Here is a 25,845-nt window from a genome sequence, read left to right on the forward strand (position 1 = left end):
AGGACGAGTCCCCTGCTCCCCCAGACTCTACTAAAGGCTTGGCTAGGACGAGTCCCCTGCTCCCCCAGACTCTACTAAAGGCTTGGCTAGGACGAGTCCCCTGCTCCCCCAGACTCTACTAAAGGCTTGGCTAGGACGAGTCCCCTGCTCCCCCAGACTCTACTAAAGGCTTGGCTAGGACGAGTCCCCTGCTCCCCCAGACTCTACTAAAGGCTTGGCTAGGACGAGTCCCCTGCTCCCCCAGACTCTACTAAAGGCTTGGCTAGGACGAGTCCCCTGCTCCCCCAGACTCTACTAAAGGCTTGGCTAGGACGAGTCCCCTGCTCCCCCAGACTCTACTAAAGGCTTGGCTAGGACGAGTCCCCTGCTCCCCCAGACTCTACTAAAGGCTTGGCTAGGACGAGTCCCCTGCTCCCCCAGACTCTACTAAAGGCTTGGCTAGGACGAGTCCCCTGCTCCCCCAGACTCTACTAAAGGCTTGGCTAGGACGAGTCCCCTGCTCCCCCAGACTCTTAAGTGTGTGGGATTCCCAGTTTTATGTATGTTCTCTGTGTGACATGCGTCACCTACTGTGATTATTTCCAGGTGCTAGATGTTAGAGTAGGACAGGGTTTTACCATTAAATGGCCAATATTTTCCCTGTGTCTGTGTACAGGTCGGCCTGCTCTGGGAGGATGAGAGAGGGGACGGTGTGGACTGATCCTAATTCCATGAACAAGTTGGTGAGTCTAAAAATAAGGCAGTCCATAAAGAAGGAGGCCGTATCCTCTGGATCACGGCTCAAATAGCAGCAGATCTGCCAACAAAGCAACGCTAAATTACCTTAGAGATTGCTGTGGAAGCTGGATGTATTTCTGACACTGAACATGGCCATATTGGGCTCGTAACTCATCTGTTGCTTTGGTAGACTGTACTTCTTGCAACTATGCTATCGACTGTATGGGATGAAATTGGAGTGTCAACAACAGCTCAGCAGTTGGGGTTTGATACTTTGACATCTCTATGTCAGCGGGTAACATTCCAAAACAACTTTAGTCTGCATGTAATTCTGACACCCAGTTTCGGGAACGTGGCCGTTGGCTGGAGAAGTTCACTGACAGGGGGGGGGGGGTCATCATGTGGACTACTTCTTGTAACATGTTGTATGTTTGTCTAAAGATCTGTAAAGCTTGATAGAAAAACACAACGGCTAATTGATCCATGTGTTTCTCCTTGTAAATGTCTGAGATTAATATATTACATTTAACCCTTCATTGACTTCACACTGCGTGCAGAAAAGACCTCATAACCTGTAATGTGGACCACAGAGAGATCCGGTACAGAGCAGCACATTATTTAGACCTCATAACCTGTAATGTGGATCACAGAGAGATCCGGTACAGAACAGCACATTATTTAGACCTCATAACCTGTAATGTGGACCACAGAGAGATCCGGTACAGAACAACACATTATTTAGACCTTATTGGTCGACCACGAGGTCCTGACATTGCTGACGTTGGCCACCATAATAGATGGACAGTGAGATAATTGAGATCTGAATAAGAGCTGAAGGAATCCAGCTTGGTTGTTCTGTGGATCCATGCCACAGCGTGTGACATGTCATATATGAGATAATTGAGATCTGAATAAGAGCTGAAGGAATCAAGCTTGGTTGTTCTGTGGATCCATGCCACAGCATGTGACATGTCATATATGAGATAATTGAGATCTGAATAAGAGCTGAAGGAATCCAGCTTGGTTGTTCTGTGGATCCATGCCACAGCATGTGACATGTCATATCCAGATGTACATTTTGACTCTGACATTTTAATGGACTGAATCATGTTAAAAGTGCCAGAGCCTCTTGAGTGTCTCAGTTGTCTCAGGCAAACTCCTGTCTGTGGTGATTAAACTACTTTGCGAGTCTAAGTCGTTGAAAGCACCATTAAAATGTCTTGGATCAAGAGTTACTGTCTGATCCTCCCAAGGTCCTGCCAAAATATGTCAACTATGTACAATGACAGTTTTATTATGTCAGTTTACTCAACGGTTTAATGACATCTGCCAGTTAACAGTGTGTCAGAAGCCAGAAACCCCTGTTCTGGACAGCCCCCATCCACATAGTGTGCAGGTTCTTATTCCACACCAGCACTATGTCCCTCGTATACCAAAACACAGGTCGAATATCATGCCAGATCTTTGCACATTAAAATAACTTTGAATGTCATAAACTCTTAGTCTGCATGGTGTTGATGTTCTCTCCACCCACAAACACGCCAAGTAAATATCTTGTGTCTAATAACAGTGGCATCTGCTCAACTAGTGCATCCAGCAGCTCCCCTCTATGGGGCTTCTTGTACTGATGTGCTGGGTGGACACTGCTCACAGAACAAACAGGGGGTATTGAGGTGAAATGTTCTGAACGTTGCTGATAGAAATGTATTGAATAGAGCTGACGTGATTCTCTATTCTACCTGACAGAGAGTCATATCTGTTCTACTCAATACATTTCTGTCTGAACGTTATGTACAGATTCACCCTATTGAGCATTAATATAGCTGGAACCACATTAGACATAAAGAACATTTAAACGACTATTAAATGCAGAGGTTTTGAAACACTAAAGATTTGATAGAGTTCGAAGAATGTGAAATGCCTGTCCATAAAGAAGACCTTGAACAAATACATGTACTAAACATGATATAAAGCAATGCCTCTGCTGATGGTGTCTCCTTCACAAGTTGCATTGAGGTATATGTTGTGAAATTGTTAGATATTACTTGTTAGATATTGTTGCACTGTCGGAACTAGAAGCACAAGCATTTCGCTACACCAGCAACAACACCATCTGCTAACCCCATCTGCTGAACACGTGTACAGTATATGACCAATACAATTTGATTTGCTAGAGCTGTCTGTTAGAAAGATATTAAAAAGATATTACAACTGTATTGTAAAGGATGAATTAAAATGTAATAGAAATGGAAAGGAATCTGTTACTCTATTGTAACTATATATTCATTTTAAAGCAGTTTTAAAGAGGCCAGCTGCTAAACGGTTTACCTCAGAGTGTAATAAAAGTTTGAGGCAGCTACTTGGCTGTCAGAAATATGAGTGGATAAGATGATTTAAATACTGTACTGATGTTATGTAAGCCTTAAGAATCCTCCTGGACCGTTTTAGACAACTGAAATGTGAGACAAAAAAAAGCTCCTGCAGTATCTTCAATAGATCATACTGTAGATAAATAACTACACCATTGATTTAACACTTTTATAGCTTTTAAATATGCATTTAATATGATAGATCACAAGTATGTGGTGACTGAGGAGACAGTTCAGATTTGTTTTCAAGCAAAGCAATCGGTTTAAAAACACATTAAGTTGTTGATGAAGATGAATGTAACTAAAATTGAATGAAATAAGGTCAGATTATTCTGAAATGTTTTTAGTGGTATTGGGTTAACAGGAACTCCATTACAGTATTTGAGGCGCTATGGTAGAAACATTGGAGTCAATCTGATAATCTGAAACTTTTGATACTGTCATAATTATTATTAATGACATCTCTTATTGATGTTAACTCAATTCAATTTAAAACCAACTATTGCATTAAAAAGTAATGTAATGGGAGTGTGGCGCTCCTGGGAGTTGGTGGCGCTAGTGAGACACAGAAATACAGAGGTCTCTCATCCAATCCATGTCCTTTACCAGAGTGGTCCATAATTAACTTTTGCCTGGTTGTCAGTTTCAACCAGATATAAGCAGGCTGAGACCCCAGCATCCATAAGTCAGACACCTTCTTCCTCTGTGGTAAGTCTCTCTCCACCTCCTCACATGTATACATTTGTGTCATCTTAGCACTCAGCATGTGAGGCAGTGGCTAAATGCACTGTTTCAGTTGACTTCTGCATTTAGTTATTTACATTATTTCATTATTTTTTTACAATATCAACTGACATTCATTTAAAATGTTTATACTTTAAATGTGTTTTACTTGAAACAAACTTTTATTTACTGTCAAAAGTGGTTCTCCTGCTGTTTATAAACGGACGGGTTGGTTTCTAATGTAACTGGGTTTTCAGGGGTATTTATTTGAATTCTTGACAGAATGTGTAGTTAAGTGAGTTGTCACCAGGAAAATGGAAGTCACCAGTTGCACCTGTAGATTAATTGGACAAGGCTGTAATGATTGGGTTGAATTATACAGTTCTAAATGTTTTCTACCTCTTCGGGGGGCTAAATTATATAGCTTTAGACTTGTGCGTATTCACAACAACCTAATGTTTCCCAGGGTTCTCCAAGAAGTACAAATTCATCTGTAGAAGGGGGAAAAGAAGGTGAGACATATTTTGAGTCTTCATAAGAAAAGGGACAAATGTTCTGTGAGAGAAACAACTCACAACTCTGTTGACTGTGGAGGAAGCACCACAGAGTCAATCATGTTTCTTGTTTCGCCTCTTTCCTAGTGATCCGTCACCATGAGTACGGACGCGGAGATGCAAATCTACGGCAAGGCTGCCATATACCTCCGTAAGCCTGAGAAGGAGAGGATGGAGGCACAAACCGCACCCTTTGATTCAAAGAACGCATGCTATGTCGCAGACACCAAGGAGCTTTACCTTAAGGGTTTGGTCACTGCCAGGACTGAAGGAAAGTGTACTGTGACAGTCGCGCATCCGGACGGCACTAAGGAGGTAAGCCTGATTTGAAAAGTATTCAAATTTCTCTGTCTTGAAATTAATATCACAATAATCAAAACATGCCAATAGACCAAATGAAATCAATAACAGCAGTAGAATATAACATTGAAAAACATACCTTTCGTTGCTGCTATTTAAAAATAGCATGACATGTTCTGTACTGACTAGTTAAGAATCACCATGTGTGTCAGTGGCTGATGACAAAGTAGTTGGATTAGATTGAGGTTTGCAGTTAAACATTATTTTTTTAAAGATTGAACTTGTATTTAATGAGCAAACAGAATTCAGTCCTGCCCAGTTTGATCTGTGTATAATCTATATTTCTGACTGTTTCAGGAAGGAAAAGAGTTCAAGGAAGCAGACGTCTACCAGATGAACCCCCCTAAGTATGACAAGATTGAGGACATGGCCATGATGACCTACCTGAATGAAGCCTCTGTGTTGTATAACCTCAAAGAGCGTTATGCAGCATGGATGATCTATGTAAGATACCTGTCTAAACATACACACACATACAGTACTACACATAAAGTCATGGTAGAAACCAAAACAGACCAAATACAGTAGACCTACATTACTATACCATAGTACACCCACATCCTCACATAAATCCAGGTAAACGTCAATCTGATTGTTCTAATCCCCTAATTGAATTTATTCTCGTTCATCCAGACCTACTCTGGGCTGTTCTGTGCCACAGTGAACCCCTACAAGTGGCTTCCTGTGTATGACATGGAGGTTGTTAACGCCTACAGAGGGAAGAAGAGGATGGAGGCTCCACCCCATATCTTCTCCGTCTCTGACAACGCCTTTCAGTTCATGCAGATTGGTATGAGCTCTAATGGAAGGATGGATGGAAGTTAAAATATGTTTTAGGGATGTATCTGCTGACTAGAAGACTACGTTAGAACAGTTTGCTGGTAACATCTGATTTCACTGGCCTTGAATGGAAAAGGTTCCTAATTTAAATCCATGATGATGCTATGAATTCAATAATGTCCCCATAATGTTGCTTGAGTATGATAATCAATATGTTGTTTTGTTGCAGACCAGGAGAACCAGTCCGTCCTGATTACGTAAGTTGTTTACTAAAATCTCACTTGAGAAAATGTTTCTACTGCAATATGTTGTGTCACTTGGGTGTGATATATTACATTATGAATGGATTAGGCTACGCATAGGAATGAGTCGATGAGCGGGGATATTTGTTAATGATTTACTTATGAATTAAAATACGTCAACAGTGTATTTTTCAATGTTATTTATTAGTGTAAGACGATCTGACATTCAAACATGTGACTAAAACCCCTGATTCTCTGTCATATTAACCAGCGGAGAATCCGGTGCAGGAAAGACTGTCAACACCAAGCGTGTCATCCAGTACTTTGCCACCATTGCAGTGTCTGGTGCCAAGAAGGAAGCAGAACCAGGCAAAATGCAGGTATGTTGAACCTTTGTAAGACATTTCAGTTTGGTGGGCTGTGATCAAGCAATCGAGAATAACTAACTTTACCAGTTTCTGAGCAACTTGTGTTTGTCTCAATCAGGGGTCTCTTGAGGATCAGATCATTGCTGCTAACCCTCTGCTGGAGGCTTACGGTAATGCCAAGACAGTGAGGAACGACAACTCGTCTCGCTTCGTAAGTATGAAGGGCACACTGGGAAAGTGATCTATATTGTACAAATGTATTTCAGTATTTCCCTTCTGTTGTATCAATAGATGTCCAACAAACTGTAACATTTAAAGGGGTCTATCAAAGTAAAATGCTAGATGTATTTAGTTAACCTCTTTCTAACCCCCATGCTCTACTTTAGGGTAAATTCATCAGGATTCACTTCCAAGGTAGCAAACTGGCTAAAGCTGACATTGAGACCTGTGAGTTGATTTGGATTATTTCTCAATTCTTTACTAAATTCACACAGACTTTTTGGGGAGATAAGCTTTATCCAATGCTCTCTCTCTCTCCCTCTTCTCTCTCCTCTCTCCTCTCTTCACTCTTCACTCTTCACTCTTCACTCTTCACTCTTCACTCTTCACTCTTCACTCTTCACTCTTCACTCTTCTCTCTTCTCTCTTCACTCTTCACTCTTCACTCTTCACTCTTCACTCTTCACTCTTCTCTCTTCACTCTTCTCTCTCGCTCTCTCTCTCTCTCTCTCGCTCTCTCTCTCGCTCTCTCTCTCTCTCTCTCAGACCTTCTAGAGAAGTCCAGAGTGTCCTTCCAGCTTCCCGATGAGAGAGGTTACCACATCTTCTTCCAGATGATGACCAATCACAAACCTGACATTATTGGTGAGGCAAAGTAGGGGTTCAGGGGGAATGTTTCCTACCTCCATTATAAATACTATTACAATGAGTACATCCATGGTAACAAGGCATCTAGATATGGGTCAGGTCTTTGGGAAATATCTATTAAGTAATGGACTGTGATGCACTAGTCCACAAGTCTCAGTTGATAATATTTATTTCATACTACATCATTGAGTCCATCTATTGAGTAAAGCAGAGATACTGTAAAGGTAGGACAGCACAATTCTAAGAGATTTAACTGACAAGACATCCTCTGTTGTCCATAGAAATGTCACTCATCACCACCAACCCCTACGACTTCCCCATGTGCAGTCAGGGTCAGATCACTGTGGCCAGCATCAACGACAAGGAAGAGCTGGATGCCACAGACGTGAGTCAAACAAAGGGTTCATTATATTCTATATATGGAATGGGTAGGACCACCACACACACTGAATGCACTGTGCAATTCCAACCTGGTGGCTGCTGGGAATTTTCATGTATTTGTTTGTTTGATTCTAAATGCCTTGAGTTAGTGTTAGGAATTGTATGAATAATAACTAAACAATAACTACATTTTAAATAGAACTATAACTAATTAAACTCTACTGTTTTATTATATCTGATCAATAATGTTAATTCATAAGGAATGGATTGTGTAGCATGAAACAGGGGGTAATTAAACATAATAAACACCATTCCAACCAGGTTGGGGAGGAAATGGATTGTGGGTTTTTAAGTAAGCAGAAAGGATCGTTAACGTGTGGTTGAGCCGACTCAACTTAGCTCTGGGATGTTCAGATAAGGCAGCAGTGTTTTCCTGGGTTTTCCATCATCTGGAACTGTCTTCTAAATAGTGATGGATGAAGGTGAAGATTGCAGAAGTGAATCTTGATAAGTGTGTGTCTGGAGTGAGCGAGCAAAGCTAGGGGGTTGGAATAAACTTTTGAACCTGTTTTGTCCTGGTCGATAGGAGGAAGGACATTTTATAACCTATGACGTCATATTTTGTACATAACCTGTTGTTTGTGGTTTCATGGCAGCGCGCTCCGAGTATAAATACTATTATCTCATTTTGATAAGACTGGTCTCAGTCTATTTTATGCAAATAAGAATCTTACAAATTCTCCTAAAATAGACTAAGTGAATTTAATTAATGAACACATATAGGAATTATGAAAGTCCGATGACAGTTAGTTAGGCATGTGCCTCAAGGAACTCTTCAAGCCTTCACACTTCACCTTGAGGCCCATACTGTACATGTAAGACATCAACAAGAGAGTGTCACTAAGTCCCTGTGGAACTGTGTCAAATGTATCTTGTGATGTCATCTACCAGTGTTGGTCAAGTGTAATCACGTGGATCTGAGAAGCCAGTCAAATGTCCATCCCATTTGTTCTGTTGAGAAAACAGAACTGTAGTGTACTGTATGTGAGAAAACTACCGTTCAGTTCATCACCATTGTACTTCCTGTCTAATGCCAGGATGCCATTACAATCCTGGGCTTCACTAATGATGAGAAGATCAGCATCTACAAGCTGACAGGAGCTGTACTGCACCATGGCAACTTGAAATTCAAGCAGAAGCAGCGTGAGGAGCAGGCCGAGCCAGACGGCACAGAGGGTGAGTCCCACTCATAGATATACAATAAGTAAAGCATTAGTCCCATTCCCAGTCCCACTCATAGATATACAACGTGTAAGATAGACATAGCCTCCTCAAAGTCCGGCAGGAGATCATTTATGGAGCCCAATTTACAACCTCCAGAAATGATTTAAAATTATGAATGTGGGTTCAAATCAAAACCTAGACCCACAAAAAACTTCCGAAAAGAAACAAATGATCTTGTGTTTCTGAGTCTGTTGTTGTTGGTTCTCTCTCCAGTGGCTGATAAAATCGGCTACCTGCTGGGCCTAAACTCAGCTGAGATGCTGAAGGCTTTGTGCTACCCCAAAGTGAAGGTCGGCAATGAGTATGTGACCAAGGGACAGACTGTGCCTCAGGTAAGGCGGCCAAACACAGCGTCTACCATTTTCTGAGAACCATACGTCTTTTGGTGATGAGTGAATTGCTTGTTTTGAATAGTGGTGATGTTTTCCCCGAGCTCTTTTCACCTTGTCACTAGACATGGTCAATATCTCATGTATTCATTTGAGCTATTATCATTGCAGGTTAATAACTCAGTCTCGGCTCTGGCCAAGTCCATCTATGAGAGGATGTTCTTGTGGATGGTCATCCGTATCAACGAGATGTTGGACACCAAGAATCCAAGGCAGTTCTACATCGGTGTGCTCGACATTGCCGGGTTTGAGATCTTTGATGTGAGTCTGAGACCAGAACAAGACAATTAGTTGTGATTGAGAGGGATTACAGCCTTGTATGATGATGAAATGATCCCTTCTGAAATTCCTTCAACAGTACAACAGCATGGAGCAGCTGTGCATCAACTTCACCAATGAGAAACTGCAACAGTTTTTCAACCACACCATGTTCGTCCTGGAACAAGAGGAGTACAAGAAGGAGGGAATCGTCTGGGCCTTCATTGACTTCGGCATGGACTTGGCTGCCTGCATTGAGCTTATTGAGAAGGTAAGCTGTCTGTCAGGATTATAATGGACCTCAACAGCAAAGTTCAAATGGAGATATTATCACATGGTACAACACATCTGACTGTTGAGAACTCAATATGTTTACTATTGTGCCCCTAAATGAAGATACTCTCATAATAGCATATTTGCTAAAAGAACAAATGTGATCCTAAATGTTAATATCACTAATTTGATGTACATCTCTTTTCGTAAAGCCATTGGGCATCTTCTCCATCCTTGAAGAGGAGTGCATGTTCCCCAAGGCTTCAGACACTTCCTTCAAGAACAAGCTGTATGACCAGCATCTTGGCAAAAACAAGGCATTTGAGAAGCCCAAGCCAGCCAAAGGCAAGGCAGAGGCCCACTTCTCCCTGGTGCACTATGCCGGCACTGTGGACTACAACATCACTGGCTGGCTGGACAAGAACAAGGACCCCCTGAACGACTCAGTTCTTCAGCTGTACGGGAAGTCTTCAGTCAAACTGATGGCTACACTGTATGTTGCTGCCCCACCTGAGGGTAAGATTAGCAGAACATCAAAAGACTTCATGAAGAACTAGTTACAAATCAGTCCCATATTCTTTAAAGGGTCAGTCTGCAGTTGCTACATCCATTCGTGGATGTAGAGGTTAGAGGTTAAAAGATATGTACCCATTCATTCTTGAACATTTTTTCTTAAAGAACATCGGCTTAGTTCACCTGTCGTACCCCATCAGAACCCAAAATATGAGCTTGTTTTAATGCTTGTAAGGAAAGTAAAGGCAAACATGCACTTTACAGCCTCAAAACATTATTCATACTATCATTTTGATATCATGGATGGTCAGTCCTTCAATACATAGATCTGTCTATAAATTTGAGTGGTTATGTTTCTCCATTCATATCTCTCAGTTTTTTATCAAAACAGGGGCAGGGAGCATATTTTGTTATTGTTTCAACTGCTGATTGCTGCTTTATATGTATCACAATTTGTCAGGGTGATTTACTGGGTTAATTTACTCATTCAACAGGTGTTATTTTACACAATCTCATTGGCAGCACGTGCATTAAGATAAATGTGAAATTAACATGAGATTCTCTCATTTATATGGAACTTTTCTCCATTATAACAGATACAACCAAGAAAGGAGGCAAGAAGAAGGGTGGTTCCATGCAGACTGTGTCCTCCCAGTTCAGGGTGAGCTTTTAAAATGTGGATATTCAGCTGTAGTGATTATCAGAAATGATTTCTGAGAACATGGTTTGTAACCCTCTTACAGGAGAACTTGGGCAAGCTGATGACCAACTTGAGGAGCACTCATCCTCACTTTGTACGCTGCCTGATCCCCAACGAGTCAAAGACTCCAGGTACAATAGAGGTTGAGTTAAATATGACATCTTGTCAGTACAGAGTCAGTAACACTAACAAACCAGTCTATAACCTGTTTATGAGTATTTAAAGAGACTTGGTTTGTGTTTCCAGGTCTGATGGAGAACTTCCTGGTTATCCACCAGCTCAGGTGTAATGGTGTTCTGGAGGGTATCAGGATCTGCAGGAAGGGCTTCCCTAGTAGAATCATCTATGCTGACTTCAAGCAGAGGTACACGCACGCACGAGCGCGCGCACACACACAGAAATATGATCTCTAAGGGTTTTCCCAACATCAGAATAGCCTTATTATTTTGCGTAATATAACCAATCTATTACAACTTGACATTTCTCCTGATTCAGGTACAAAGTACTGAATGCCAGTGTCATCCCTGAGGGACAGTTCATGGACAACAAGAAGGCTTCTGAGAAGCTGCTTGGGTCCATTGATGTGAATCACGAGGACTACAAGTTTGGACACACCAAGGTCAGTCAAATACCCCCCAGCAAAAACACATTTCTATATAAAAGAAATGTATGAGTTGAACAAAAGTTAAGTAAAAACATAAAAACAACTGCAAAAATACTTTCTATCTCTTTCCATAATTCTGGTGGTTCTATAATTGACCATGTCAACCTGTGTCAGGTGTTCTTCAAAGCCGGTCTGCTGGGTGTCCTGGAGGAGATGAGAGATGAGAAGCTGGCCTCTCTGGTCGGCATGGTCCAGGCTCTCAGCCGTGGATTCCTCATGAGGAGAGAGTTCACCAAGATGATGGAGAGGAGGTGAGGAAGAGTAGACATCTTGGCAAAGAATTCTGTCAAACACCTGCATGTAATGTATAATGATTGTGTACTGAATATGCTGTGAGTTGTTCAGGATGAGAAAGTACATATTATAATATTCTATTAAAGCAGCAGGTTGGGATTTAGCAAGCTGTTCAATTGTTATTTAAATAAGTGATTTTTACCCATTTTTTCAGGAATAATATGAAATGCCTCATGATCTTAGGGTTACTTGTCAGTCATTCCCTATGTAGCGCTATCTATACATTTAAGAGTGGTTTCATTTCCCTAGCCCCATTCCTCAGCTGTATACAAAACATGTCAGGGTCCCTGTTTTGTTGTTCCTCAAATCCGAGAATGTAGTTTTAAAGTCCTACTCTTTAAAACTGGAGGAGATCTTTGTTACTGTAATTTAAATATACCAATGTGTTTTCATTAATTGAATTCCCTTAATCTATTTTAATGAGAATGTGTAAGGTTCTTGTTTGTATAAAATAGACAGAGACCAGTCTTATCAATAATAGGTAACAGAATTTATTCTCGGAGCGCGCTGCCACGTTACCACGAGTAACAGTTTATATACAATAACATGTCGTCATTTCATTGCAAAACTGAATTAACTTTTGACTCCTCACCATTATTGATCACCACTTAGCTGACAGTTCTAACTAACAGAAAACCTAGGAATGCACTCACTGCCTTATCTAAAACACCCCAGAGCTCATTTCTTCGGTTCAACCATAGGTTAACTACCTTTCTGTTTACTTAATCCACAACCCATTCCTTTCTTCCTAGTTGGAATGGTGTTCATTAACTTTAATTACTCCTTGTCCGTGTCACACAATCCCTTCTTATGAACTCATATTGTTAATCAGATATAATAAAACAGAATATAAGTTTACTTTGTTACAGTTCTATTTAAAATGAGAATATTGTTCAGTCATTTAATCATCATTTTCCTAATAATCTTTAAACATGTCACTCACCATGTCACTCACCATGTCACTCACCATATCACTCACCATGTCACTCACCATGTCACTCACCATGTCACTCTATCCTTTCTGTGGACCAGAGATTCCGTCTTCACCATCCAGTACAACATCCGTTCATTCATGAATGTGAAAACCTGGCCATGGATGAAGTTGTACTTCAAGATCAAGCCCCTGCTGCAGAGCGCTGAGACTGAGAAGGAGCTGGCCAACATGAAGGAGAACTATGAGAAGATGACGTCGGACTTGGCCAAGGCTCTGGCCAAGAAGAAGGAGTTGGAGGAGAAGATGGTGGCCATGGTGCAGGAGAAGAATGACCTGGCGCTTCAAGTCGCATCTGTGAGTGAGCAACAACCCTCATCAGAGCACATTTAGACACACAAGTACACAGATACTAACACAATCACTATGTGGCTAACTCAAGAAAATGCCCATGGTATATATTTATATTCAAAAAAAATTATTGATTTGCTCTGAATTATTTGACTAAATAAAGTCTATATTTTGATACACAAAGTGAAAACAGTTTTTTTCTCTTGTTCTGAAACCAGGATTCAGAGAATCTGAACGATGCTGAGGAAAGGTGTGAGGGGCTCATCAAGAGCAAGATCCAGCTGGAGGCCAAACTCAAAGAGACGACTGAGAGGCTGGAGGATGAGGAGGAGATGAATGCTGAGTTGACTGCCAAGAAGAGGAAGCTGGAGGACGAGTGCTCTGAGCTGAAGAAGGACATTGATGACCTGGAGCTCACCTTGGCCAAAGTGGAGAAGGAGAAGCACGCCACTGAAAACAAGGTATTGTAGACAGTCTAACCAAACAATAATCCAAATAATGATGAACTCAAAACAGAAATGGAAGTCAAGTCTTTTTGTGAGTGCAGTAAAAATTAAGACACAAAATAGTGTAATATGGTGTACTCCCCACATGGGAGTATACCTGGGGTGGCAGGTAGTCAAGTGGTTAGAGTGTTGGACTAGTAATTGAAAGTTAGCATGATCGAATCCAAGAGCTGACAAGGTAAAAAATCTGTCATTCTTTCCCTGAACAAGGCAGTTAACCCACTGTTCCTAGGCTATCATTGTAAATAAGAATTTGTTATTAACTGACTTGCCGAGTTAAATAAAGGTAGAAACAAAAAGATTCATTGCATGTTCTGCTACCCACTTGTTACTGCTACTTCACTTATGGTGAATTAACAGAAAACTATGTTTGTTGTGGCCGTTTTCAGGTTAAAAACCTGACCGAGGAGATGGCGTCTGTGGATGAGAGTGTTGCCAAGCTGACCAAGGAGAAGAAAGCCCTCCAAGAGGCACACCAGCAAACACTGGATGACCTGCAGGCAGAGGAGGACAAAGTCAACACGCTGACCAAGGCCAAGACCAAGCTGGAACAGCAAGTGGACGACGTGAGTGGAGTTTGACATTTTGGCCATGATATTATGCAAGATGATATAATCTACAGTTGTTTAGATTTGACCAACACATGTCTGTTTATATCTTGTAGCTTGAGGGTTCTCTGGAGCAAGAGAAGAAGCTCCGTATGGACCTTGAGAGAGCCAAGAGAAAGCTGGAGGGAGATCTGAAACTGGCCCAGGAGTCCATAATGGACCTGGAGAATGACAAGCAGCAGTCTGATGAGAAAATCAAGAAGTAAACACAAATAAATGACTACAGTTTTCCCTGCCTTCTTGATCAACATAATGGTTCTTCTTGGCTCATTCTTGTAATCATGAAATAGTCTTTGTATGTGATTCTTAAAAGCAAAGTGAATGGTAGCTTAGGCTCCCTTTACACTGTCTAACCTAAACAAACTTTGCAATCAACGTGTTTGTATTTGTTAGGAAGGAGTTTGAGACCACCCAGCTCCTCAGCAAGATAGAGGATGAGCAGTCTCTGGGAGCTCAGCTGCAGAAGAAGATCAAGGAACTCCAGGTACAGTACAGGATCTAAGCTCCAGTACAGGAAAATAACCAATGCATTTCTTCTGGTAGTGTAACAGTATAACTTTAGACCGTCCCCTCGCCCATACCCGGGCGCGAACCAGGGACCCTCTGCACACATCAACAACAGTCACCCACGAAGCATCGTTACCCATCGCTCCACAAAAGCCACAGCCCTTGCAGAGCAAGGGGAACAACTACTTCAAGGTCTCAGAGCAAGTGAAGTCAAAGATTGAAACGCTATTTAGCGCGCACCACCGCTAACTAGCTAGCCGTTTCACATCCGTTACACTAGCACACATTCTTCCTGGTGGATTCTGATGGCTCAGTAAGATGGAAGATGGTGCTTCTTGCTGGTGCTTCTAATCTATGCAAAGAAGTTGCTTCTTACCGTTGTTAGTTTGGTTCCTGCATGGGACACGGTCTAATGAATATAGTAAATATGTTAGTGTAGCTGGCTATGTATAAACACATTTATGCTAAATATACAGTACATGCTATTATTATGTAGTGAGGTTCAATTGTTTCAACTGTATTGTAGTGTTCATTCCCCCTGCTCCTGACCCTTTTTCTAGGCCCGTATTGAGGAGCTGGAGGAGGAAATTGAGGCTGAGCGTGCTGCCAGGGCCAAGGTTGAGAAGCAGAGGGCCGATCTCTCCAGGGAACTTGAGGAGATCAGCGAGAGACTGGAGGAGGCCGGAGGCGCCACTGCTGCTCAGATTGAGATGAACAAGAAGCGCGAGGCTGAGTTCCAGAAGCTGCGTCGTGATCTTGAAGAGTCCACCCTGCAGCATGAGGCCACAGCCGCCGCTCTGCGCAAGAAGCAGGCCGACAGTGTGGCTGAGCTCGGGGAGCAGATCGACAACCTGCAGCGCGTCAAGCAGAAGCTGGAGAAGGAGAAGAGCGAGTACAAGATGGAGATTGATGACCTCTCCAGCAACATGGAGGCTGTCGCCAAGACTAAGGTGAGTAGTGATGTTCTGGTCAAGCAGTGTTGAGGAGGGCCAACTACATTACCATTCAATAAACTGAAGTTGACAGTCCCATATGTTTCACTAACAGGGCAATCTGGAGAAGATGTGCCGTACTCTTGAGGACCAGCTGAGCGAGCTCAAGACTAAGAATGATGAGAATGCTCGCCAGGTCAACGACATCAGCGGACAGAGGGCCAGACTCCTGACAGAAAATGGTACCTCCAACAATGAACAACAAACCAATATAGTTCACCTCAGTAGTACACAATAACATGTGTCGGGGGCTGTAAATTCAGTCCACACAGTTTCTGCACTACGATTCCTCAAAATACAATTTCAATCTAGAAAGAATGACTCACAGGAGGTCCCTCTTTCCCTGCAGGTGAGTTTGGTCGCCAGCTGGAGGAGAAGGAAGCCCTGGTGTCTCAGCTAACCAGAGGCAAACAGGCCTTCACCCAGCAGGTGGAGGAGCTGAAGAGACTGATTGAGGAGGAGGTCAAGGTAAGGCACAGTTTAGAGCTTTATCTACACATAGACTGTTTCTACACCTCCCTCAGAGACTTCTACTGTCATCTGTTTTACTCTCCCTCTCTAATCTCTCTTTGTCTTTCTTTATCTCTCAGGCTAAAAACGCACTGGCCCATGGTGTCCAGTCTGCCCGCCATGACTGTGATCTCCTGAGAGAGCAGTTTGAGGAGGAGCAGGAGGCCAAGGCAGAGCTGCAGCGCGGCATGTCCAAGGCCAACAGTGAGGTGGCTCAGTGGAGGACTAAGTATGAAACTGATGCCATCCAACGCACAGAGGAGCTGGAGGAGGCCAAGTGAGTTGCTCTCAATAGTAAAGACTAAAATAAAGGCTGTGGATGGTGAGGCTGGTTGGGGATCTGAGAAAATGTTACTTCAATATGTAGTGCAATATTTGTTTCACAACAAGTTACTCACCATGACACCACCCGCTGTTGTCCAACAGGAAGAAGCTGGCCCAGCGTCTGCAGGAGGCTGAGGAGACCATTGAGGCGACCAACTCAAAGTGTGCCTCCCTGGAGAAGACCAAGCAGAGACTGCAGGGAGAGGTGGAGGACCTCATGATTGACGTTGAGAGAGCCAACGCCATGGCCGCTAACCTTGACAAGAAGCAGAGGAACTTCGACAAGGTGAACATTTATAAACCGCTCTCTAGGGTGATATTTTCTGTCTGCTATTTGATCAGTTGTATTAGAATTGTAGCATATTTCCGATTGAAAACTCTCTTTCAATGAGTTGTAATGAAAATCCCATGGATTTCCCCAGGTTCTGGCAGAGTGGAAGCAGAAGTATGAGGAGGGCCAGGCTGAGCTGGAAGGAGCTCAGAAGGAGGCTCGCTCAATGAGCACTGAACTCTTCAAGATGAAGAACTCCTACGAGGAGGCTCTGGATCATCTGGAGACTCTGAAGAGAGAGAACAAGAACCTGCAACGTGAGCATTTGACAGCAGTTATTTTTGCATGATGTTTGACCAGTGTTTGAAAATGGAATCGACTGGAATCATCAACATTATATGAAGTTGCTATTACACAATCTCATAATTTTTACATACATTTTAAAATATATATATTTTTGGAACTTGTAATTGGTATTCCTTTGAACAACCCAATGATGTGGGGTGGCAATTAGATTTGCAAGACAGTATGAAGTGCTCATAATTAATTATCTGTTATTAGGATTCAATATAAACTTCAGTGCATTGGTGAAATCCACTGAAAGTCTCCCAAGTCTAAACAGCTTCTGTGTTTGTGTGTGCAGAGGAGATCTCTGACCTGACTGAGCAGATCGGAGAGACTGGCAAGAGCATCCATGAGCTGGAGAAGGCCAAGAAGACCGTGGAGACAGAGAAGTCTGAGATCCAGACCGCTCTGGAGGAGGCTGAGGTACAAACTACAGCTGTTTGATTGGAAAAGCAGTGTTACACTTGGCAATGCCAGCTACAATCCACTGCTCCCTTTTATTGGTGTTTATTGTAATCATATATATGCAATTCCTTGTGTTTTGCACATCCAAACGTCCTGACCCTTCGCTAAGCTCCGCCCTAAAGTTTGTGGGCAACCAATCCCTGTTCTCCAATGGATAGCAACTATCGTCGAGTCAGACACATCGAACAAGCTCTTGTTTCAAACACATGAAAACCAGTAGAAAAAGAAAACAGAAACACAGACTTTTCTTAAAATAAAATTAAAGTTTAAAAATTGAACAGTTCACCAGGGGTACTTGCTACTTGAATCCTGAAATGCAGAGCCTGTTGATAGTTTTTTTCACATCCGATATACTTTTGTTGTATTGTTTTCTAACTCAGCTGGTTAGCTAGCTCTGTCTCATAGACCACCAAACGTTGCTAGCTAGCCATATAACTTATATGATCATGTACATTGGCTAGCTCAGTTAGTCATGTTATGAATACATCTCCCATCTGATTTAAACTTCAGGATACGATTTGAGACCACTAGTTAGTTCCGAAAGTAGTTATAGCTTTGACTGCATGCTGGCACTGAATTCAGAGCCATTCAGTGGCCACACTACAAAAATGATTTGACCAGGATTCCCTTTGAAGCAGCTGTAATGACAGACCAACACAACATACCTGAGGGGTAGTGTTTAATTTCATTGTGTATATAAAAACACAGTTTGAGATTATTGTAAGGGGTTTATTCCAGTGGTCTGGATGGGGAATTGGGCTTCCCAGGAAAATATTGTCCGAGGGTGCAACAGTAACCAAGGGGGGCGGAGCTGAGTGAAGGGTTGATTTGACTGACTGCTTCTCTTCATTCAGGGCACACTGGAGCACGAGGAATCCAAGATTCTGCGTGTGCAGCTGGAGCTGAATCAGATCAAGGGTGAGGTGGACAGGAAGATCGCTGAGAAGGACGAGGAGATGGAGCAGATCAAGAGGAACAGCCAGAGGGTGGTTGACTCCATGCAGAGCACCCTGGACTCTGAGGTCAGGAGCAGGAATGACGCCCTGAGGGTGAAGAAGAAGATGGAGGGAGACCTGAATGAGATGGAGATCCAGCTGAGCCACGCCAACAGGCAGGCCGCTGAGGCCCAGAAACAGCTGAGGAACGTCCAGGGACAGTTCAAGGTAAAGGAACTTGGACATCAGGCTCAACAACTTGAACATGGGGATGGATTTGTTTTTTAATCAGTATAAAATGATAGATCAGACGAATGTAATAGAGTGGACTAATATACTGTAGAGATATTAGAGTGAACAAATATACTGTAGGGATATCGGGGACATTTTTACCAATGAACATGCCTATTACCCACTGGGGTGGCAGGTAGCCTAGTGGTTTGAGCGTTGGGCCAGTAACCAACAGGTTGCCGGATCTGTCATTCTGCCCCTGAGCAAGGCAGTTAACCCACTGTTCCCCTGAGCAAGGCAGTTAACCCACTATTCCCTGGGCGCCGATGACGTGGATGTCGATTAAGGCAGACCCCGTCACCTCTCTGATTCAGAGGGTTAAATGCGGAAGACACATTTCAGTTGAAGTCATTCAGTTGTACAACTGACTAGTTATCCCCCTTTCCCCCTTATTACCAATCCTTTCACCCCTACTTCCACAAGTCTAATGATACTATGTAATTGTGATCCCCAGGATGCCCAATTGCACCTTGATGATGCCGTCCGCGCCGCAGAAGATATGAAGGAGCAGGCAGCCATGGTGGAGCGCAGAAACGGTCTGATGGTGGCTGAAATCGAGGAGCTGAGAGTTGCTCTGGAGCAGACAGAGAGAGGCCGCAAAGTGGCTGAGACTGAGCTGGTGGACGCCAGCGAGCGTGTTGGACTGCTGCACTCCCAGGTATGGGTCAAAAGCCATTTCTAATGAAACTCAACCAAGCAAACCGTTTACATTTTCATGACTTCAGCCTTGTGACTTTCTCTATCTCACTTGTAAGTTCTCTTGGGAGTCAAACAAATCGCCTTGTTTCCTCCTTCAGAACACCAGCCTTGCGAACACCAAGAAGAAGCTGGAGACTGACCTGGTTCAGGTGCAGGGAGAGGTGGACGACATCGTCCAGGAGGCCAGGAATGCAGAGGAGAAGGCCAAGAAGGCCATCACTGACGTGAGTCCTTGAATTACATCAACTTGATTTGTCCCCAAGGGCCAGCAGTCACTGGGCTGGTTTAACCACACCAAAGATCCCAAAGGAGCTTTATGATTGGTGCCAGTTGGTGCATAAATGAAACTAACTACCATTCCAGGCGGCCATGATGGCTGAGGAGCTGAAGAAGGAGCAGGACACCAGCTCTCACCTGGAGAGGATGAAGAAGAACCTGGAGGTCACAGTCAAGGACCTGCAGCACCGTCTGGATGAGGCTGAGAATCTGGCCATGAAGGGAGGCAAGAAGCAGCTCCAGAAACTGGAGTCCAGGGTGAGTTAACAGCAGGGTGGATTGAAAAACAGATTGCTGGAAATGTATTTGATCATATGAAAATGAACAGGGGTATTGTGTAATGGCTTTTTCTCTCACTAACCCACCTACATCATGAAAAGTAGTTGTTTTCATTATAGACCCCTTTAATTAAAATCGTAAAAGTTCATAGGAGCAGACAACACTTCTTGACCAGTAGAAGGACATTCCTGTTTTACAAAGATTTGTTACGTTTGACTTTACCACCTCACATAAATGCCGACGTTTATTTCTTCCACAAAGGTGCGTGAGCTCGAGACTGAGGTGGAGGCCGAGCAGAGAAGAGGTGTAGACGCGGTCAAGGGAGTCCGCAAGTATGAGCGCAGAGTCAAGGAGCTCACTTACCAGGTAAGAAAAAGTGCATTCTTCACACACTAAAGCACACTGGTTTGTGTGTTAAACTATGGACTATTGATTCTTGTAACTTCTCCCACAGACTGAGGAGGATAAGAAGAACGTTGCCAGACTTCAGGACCTGGTAGATAAGCTGCAGATGAAAGTGAAGGCCTACAAGAGGCAGGCTGAGGAAGCGGTGAGTCACAGACTTAGTCAAATCCTCTGAGAGCTTACAGTCCCAAGGAGACATTACAATACATTTAGTGAGATTAGTTGAAGTGTTGTTACTGCACAACGTCAACATTGACTCAGTTGATAGTGCAAGTCCTTTCTGAAGAAATGTTTGCACAGTGACTCTTCCTATGTGTAACATTTTAAAGTAGAGAGGGTTGAATATTATTTAACTTTGTGCCGGGGGCTGGTCTGGTGGTGTTGCTGACTCTCCTGGATCACATGGCCCTGGAAGCAGCAGATTGATCCTCTGTTCCACCACTCACTATCTCTTCTGTATCATCTATCTCCCTATATATATACTGTACAATGCTATCCAAAATCTGTCAATAAAAAAAAACGTTAAAATACATTTTAAAAATATATATTAATTTGGTACCTGAAGTTCCAAACTTTCAATACTGATGTTATGCTCTCCTCTCTTTTCCTCACCCAGGAGGAAGCATCCAACCAGCACATGTCTAAGTTCCGGAAGGTTCAGAATGAGCTGGAAGAGGCTGAGGAGCGTGCTGACATCGCTGAGACTCAGGTCAACAAGCTCAGAGCCAAGACCCGTGACTCCGGAAAGGTACAAAACTGCTGCTAAACCTACACCTGACTGATGTTCAAACATGACCACATCAACACCACCTATGATTCATTCTTCACAGAGGTCAATACTGATGTTTAACAATCACTCAAATGTATTGTTAGATATGAGATAAAATTTCAAGCTGAGTAGTCTTAAATACTTGATGCATTCTGTTATTACCAAGTGTTGATATATTTATCATGTTCATTATTAATACTGATCCATTCTGTTATTACCAAGTGTTGATATATTTATCATGTTCATTATTAATACTGATCCATTCTGTTATTACCAAGTGTTGATATATTTATCATGTTCATTATTAATACTGATCCATTCTGTTATTACCAAGTGTTGATATAATTATCATGTTCATTATTAATACTGATCCATTCTGTTATTACCAAGTGTTGATATATTTATCATGTTCATTATTAATACTGATCCATTCTGTTATTTCCAAGTGTTGATATATTTATCATGTTCATTATTAATACTGATCCATTCTGTTATTACCAAGTGTTGATATATTGATCATGTTCATTATTAATACTGATCCATTCTGTTATTACCAAGTGTTGATATATTGATCATGTTCATTATTAATACTGATCCATTCTGTTATGTCTTTCTTCTTACAGGGAAACCAAGCTGAATAAACAAGACCAAAGTCAATTTCCTGTGTTTCATAAAATATGATTTTCATGGTGAAATGTTGAGCATTGATTAAAAACATGTCGGCCTACATACACTTCCTTTGTGACTGTGGACTTATTTCTCAGAAAACAGCTTTTTTCATACCATAAAAATACTGTACTTTAACTAAAGTAGCAATCTGGGGTTTAAACCACATCAAAGCGGACACCCCAACAAAGAGGTCACTTGTTTTGGTAACCAGCTGAGGGACGAGGATGGAGAAATGTAACTACACAATTCATACACTAAGCTATTATAATCATCCATGATAGTTTTAACCCTTTACACTCAGGGGAAGTGGCCTGTATGAACATGCCCAAATTGAAATGTTTCCATAAGAAACAAATAGGAGAGGCAAGATGGAAACATAAACATGGTAGCAATTGAGAGAGAACACTTTGGTGATTGGGCCGGAAATTCTCAGAACAAAGTTCTCAGGATACAACGGTTTTTTCATTTGAATTTTGTCCCAGATAATGCGCACATTAATCTAATGTTGCCAGACGACGTGAAAACAAATGGTACTCGATTATCTGACCAAATAACACTAGATTTTAGTCCTGGGTTATCCGAGATAATACGCATATATACATGAAAAAAGTAAAGAAAACATGATATTGATTTATCATTAGCCAATTTACACCCCCCCCCCCCCCCCCCCCCCTAAAGACATGCAGATATATATACATCCATAATGATTGGTGTTCCCTCGTCCCCTCTAGTGGTGAAATTTTGATAATTCACATGACAAACACGATAAAACATTATAAACACGGTAATTCACATTATAAACACGGTAATTCACATTATAAACATGGTACCAGACATTATAAACACGGTCATTCACATTATAACCATGGTAATTCACATTATAAACACGGTAATTCACATTAGAAACACGGTAATTCACATTAGATACACGGTAATTCACATTAGAAACACGGTAATTCACATTAGAAACACGGTAATTCACATTAGAAACACGGTAATTCACATTAGAAACACGGTAATTCACATTAGAAACACGGTAATTCACATTAGATACACGGTAATTCACATTAGAAACACGGTAATTCACATTAGAAACACGGTAATTCACATTAGAAACACGGTAATTCACATTATAAACATGGTGCCAGACATTATAAGTCATAGACTGTTTTCTCTGCTACCGCCCGCCAAGCGGTACCAGACATTATAAACATGGTGCCAGACATTATAAGTCATAGACTGTTTTCTCTGCTACCGCCCGCCAAGCGGTACCAGACATTATAAGTCATAGACTGTTTTCTCTGCTAACGCCCGCCAAGCGGTACCAGACATTATAAGTCATAGACTGTTTTCTCTGCTACCGCCCGCCAAGCGGTACCAGACATTATAAACATGGTACCAGACATTATAAGTCATAGACTGTTCTCTCTGCTACCGCCCGCCAAGCGGTACCAGACATTATAAACATGGTGCCAGACATTATAAGTCATAGACTGTTTTCTCTGCTACCGCCCGCCAAGCGGTACCAGACATTATAAACATGGTGCCAGACATTATAAGTCATAGACTGTTTTCTCTGCTACCGCCCGCCAAGCGGTACCAGACATTATAAACACAGTACCAGACATTATAAGTCATAGACTGTTTTCTCTGCTACCGCCCACCAAGCGGTACCAGACATTATAAACACAGTACCAGACATTATAAGTCATAGACTGTTTTCTCTGCTACCGCCCGCCAAGCGGTACCAGACATTATAAACATGGTACCAGACATTATAAGTCATAGACTGTTTTCTCTGCTACCGCCCGACAAGCGGTACCAGACATTATAAACATGGTGCCAGACATTATAAGTCATAGACTGTTTTCTCTGCTACCGCCCGCCAAGCGGTACCAGACATTATAAACATGGTACCAGACATTATAAGTCATAGACTGTTTTCTCTGCTACCGCCCACCAAGCGGTACCAGACATTATAAACACAGTACCAGACATTATAAGTCATAGACTGTTTTCTCTGCTACCGCCCGCCAAGCGGTACCAGACATTATAAACATGGTACCAGACATTATAAGTCATAGACTGTTTTCTCTGCTACCGCCCGCCAAGCGGTACCAGACATTATAAACATGGTACCAGACATTATAAGTCATAGACTGTTTTCTCTGCTACCGTCCGCCAAGCGGTACCAGACATTATAAGTCATAGACTGTTTTCTCTGCTACCGTCCGCCAAGCGGTACCAGACATTATAAGTCATAGACTGTTTTCTCTGCTACCGCCCGCCAAGCGGTACCAGACATTATAAACATGGTACCAGACATTATAAACATGGTACCAGACATTATAAGTCATAGACTGTTTTCTCTGCTACCGCCCGCCAAGCGGTACCAGACATTATAAACATGGTACCAGACATTATAAGTCATAGACTGTTTTCTCTGCTACCGCCCGCCAAGCGGTACCAGACATTATAAACATGGTACCAGACATTATAAGTCATAGACTGTTTTCTCTGCTACCGCCCGCCAAGCGGTACCAGACATTATAAACATGGTACCAGACATTATAAACATGGTACCAGACATTATAAACATGGTACCAGACATTATGAGTCATAGACTGTTTTCTCTGCTACCGCCCGCCAAGCGGTACCAGACATTATGAACATGGTACCAGACATTATAAGTCATAGACTGTTTTCTCTGCTACCGCCCACCAAGCGGTACCAGACATTATAAACATGGTACCAGACATTATAAGTCATAGACTGTTTTCTCTGCTACCGCCCGCCAAGCGGTACCAGACATTATAAACATGGTACCAGACATTATAAGTCATAGACTGTTTTCTCTGCTACCGCCCACCAAGCGGTACCAGACATTATAAACATGGTACCAGACATTATAAGTCATAGACTGTTTTCTCTGCTACCGCCCGCCAAGCGGTACCAGACATTATAAACATGGTGCCAGACATAAGTCATAGACTGTTTTCTCTGCTACCGCCCACCAAGCGGTACCAGACATTATAAACATGGTGCCAGACATTATAAGTCATAGACTGTTTTCTCTGCTACCGCCCGCCAAGCGGTACCAGACATTATAAACATGGTGCCAGACATTATAAGTCATAGACTGTTTTCTCTGCTACCGCCCACCAAGCGGTACCAGACATTATAAACATGGTGCCAGACATTATAAGTCATAGACTGTTTTCTCTGCTACCGCCCGCCAAGCGGTACCAGACATTATAAACATGGTACCAGACATTATAAGTCATAGACTGTTCTCTCTGCTACCGCCCGCCAATTGGTACCAGACATTATGAACATGGTGCCAGACATTATAAGTCATAGACTGTTTTCTCTGCTACCGCCCGCCAAGCGGTACCAGACATTATAAACATGGTGCCAGACATTATAAGTCATAGACTGTTTTCTCTGCTACCGCCCGCCAAGCGGTACCAGACATTATAAACACAGTACCAGACATTATAAGTCATAGACTGTTTTCTCTGCTACCGCCCACCAAGCGGTACCAGACATTATAAACACAGTACCAGACATTATAAGTCATAGACTGTTTTCTCTGCTACCGCCCACCAAGCGGTACCAGACATTATAAACACAGTACCAGACATTATAAGTCATAGACTGTTTTCTCTGCTACCGCCCACCAAGCGGTACCAGACATTATAAACACAGTACCAGACATTATAAGTCATAGACAGTTTTCTCTGCTACCGCCCGCCAAGCGGTACCAGACATTATAAACATGGTACCAGACATTATAAGTCATAGACTGTTTTCTCTGCTACCGCCCGCCAAGCGGTACCAGACATTATAAACATGGTACCAGACATTATAAGTCATAGACTGTTTTCTCTGCTACCGCCCACCAAGCGGTACCAGACATTATAAACACAGTACCAGACATTATAAGTCATAGACTGTTTTCTCTGCTACCGCCCGC

General features: G+C 42.4%; 1 protein-coding gene across 1 annotated transcript; it reads left to right on the forward strand.

Annotated features, from left to right (window-relative positions):
- The first annotated feature begins 3,675 nt into the window (after positions 1–3,675).
- LOC118966082 (myosin heavy chain, fast skeletal muscle-like) lies at positions 3,676–21,933 on the forward strand. The gene is made up of 41 exons (XM_090217749.1): positions 3,676–3,794; positions 4,276–4,321; positions 4,451–4,678; positions 5,021–5,167; positions 5,357–5,513; positions 5,733–5,760; positions 6,017–6,125; positions 6,232–6,324; positions 6,500–6,560; positions 6,879–6,977; positions 7,262–7,365; positions 8,459–8,597; positions 8,859–8,977; positions 9,146–9,295; positions 9,393–9,563; positions 9,778–10,081; positions 10,675–10,739; positions 10,822–10,909; positions 11,025–11,142; positions 11,274–11,397; positions 11,557–11,693; positions 12,769–13,024; positions 13,237–13,479; positions 13,914–14,090; positions 14,189–14,334; positions 14,526–14,616; positions 15,200–15,589; positions 15,687–15,813; positions 15,981–16,099; positions 16,222–16,418; positions 16,568–16,751; positions 16,888–17,053; positions 17,380–17,504; positions 18,401–18,709; positions 19,227–19,430; positions 19,570–19,695; positions 19,835–20,005; positions 20,288–20,392; positions 20,481–20,576; positions 21,048–21,179; positions 21,824–21,933. Exons 3-41 carry the CDS (start codon positions 4,463–4,465, stop codon positions 21,839–21,841), a joined length of 5,811 nt encoding a protein of 1,936 aa, XP_090073875.1. The 5' UTR covers positions 3,676–3,794; positions 4,276–4,321; positions 4,451–4,462; the 3' UTR covers positions 21,842–21,933.
- Positions 21,934–25,845: the final 3,912 nt, after the last annotated feature.

This window comes from Oncorhynchus mykiss, chromosome 23 (genome assembly GCF_057628025.1).
Source record: "Oncorhynchus mykiss isolate SJ-2025 chromosome 23, ASM5762802v1, whole genome shotgun sequence".
Lineage (NCBI taxonomy): Eukaryota > Metazoa > Chordata > Actinopteri > Salmoniformes > Salmonidae > Oncorhynchus > Oncorhynchus mykiss.

Coding starts and splice junctions, on each gene's coding strand:
- LOC118966082 (XM_090217749.1), top strand. CDS start 4,463: ATGAGTACGGACGCGGAGATGCAAATCTACGGCAAGGCTGCCATATAC. Junction 13,480..13,913: donor AGCACGCCACTGAAAACAAG/GTATTGTAGACA, acceptor GGCCGTTTTCAG/GTTAAAAACCTGACCGAGGA. Junction 16,752..16,887: donor AGCAGAGGAACTTCGACAAG/GTGAACATTTAT, acceptor GGATTTCCCCAG/GTTCTGGCAGAGTGGAAGCA.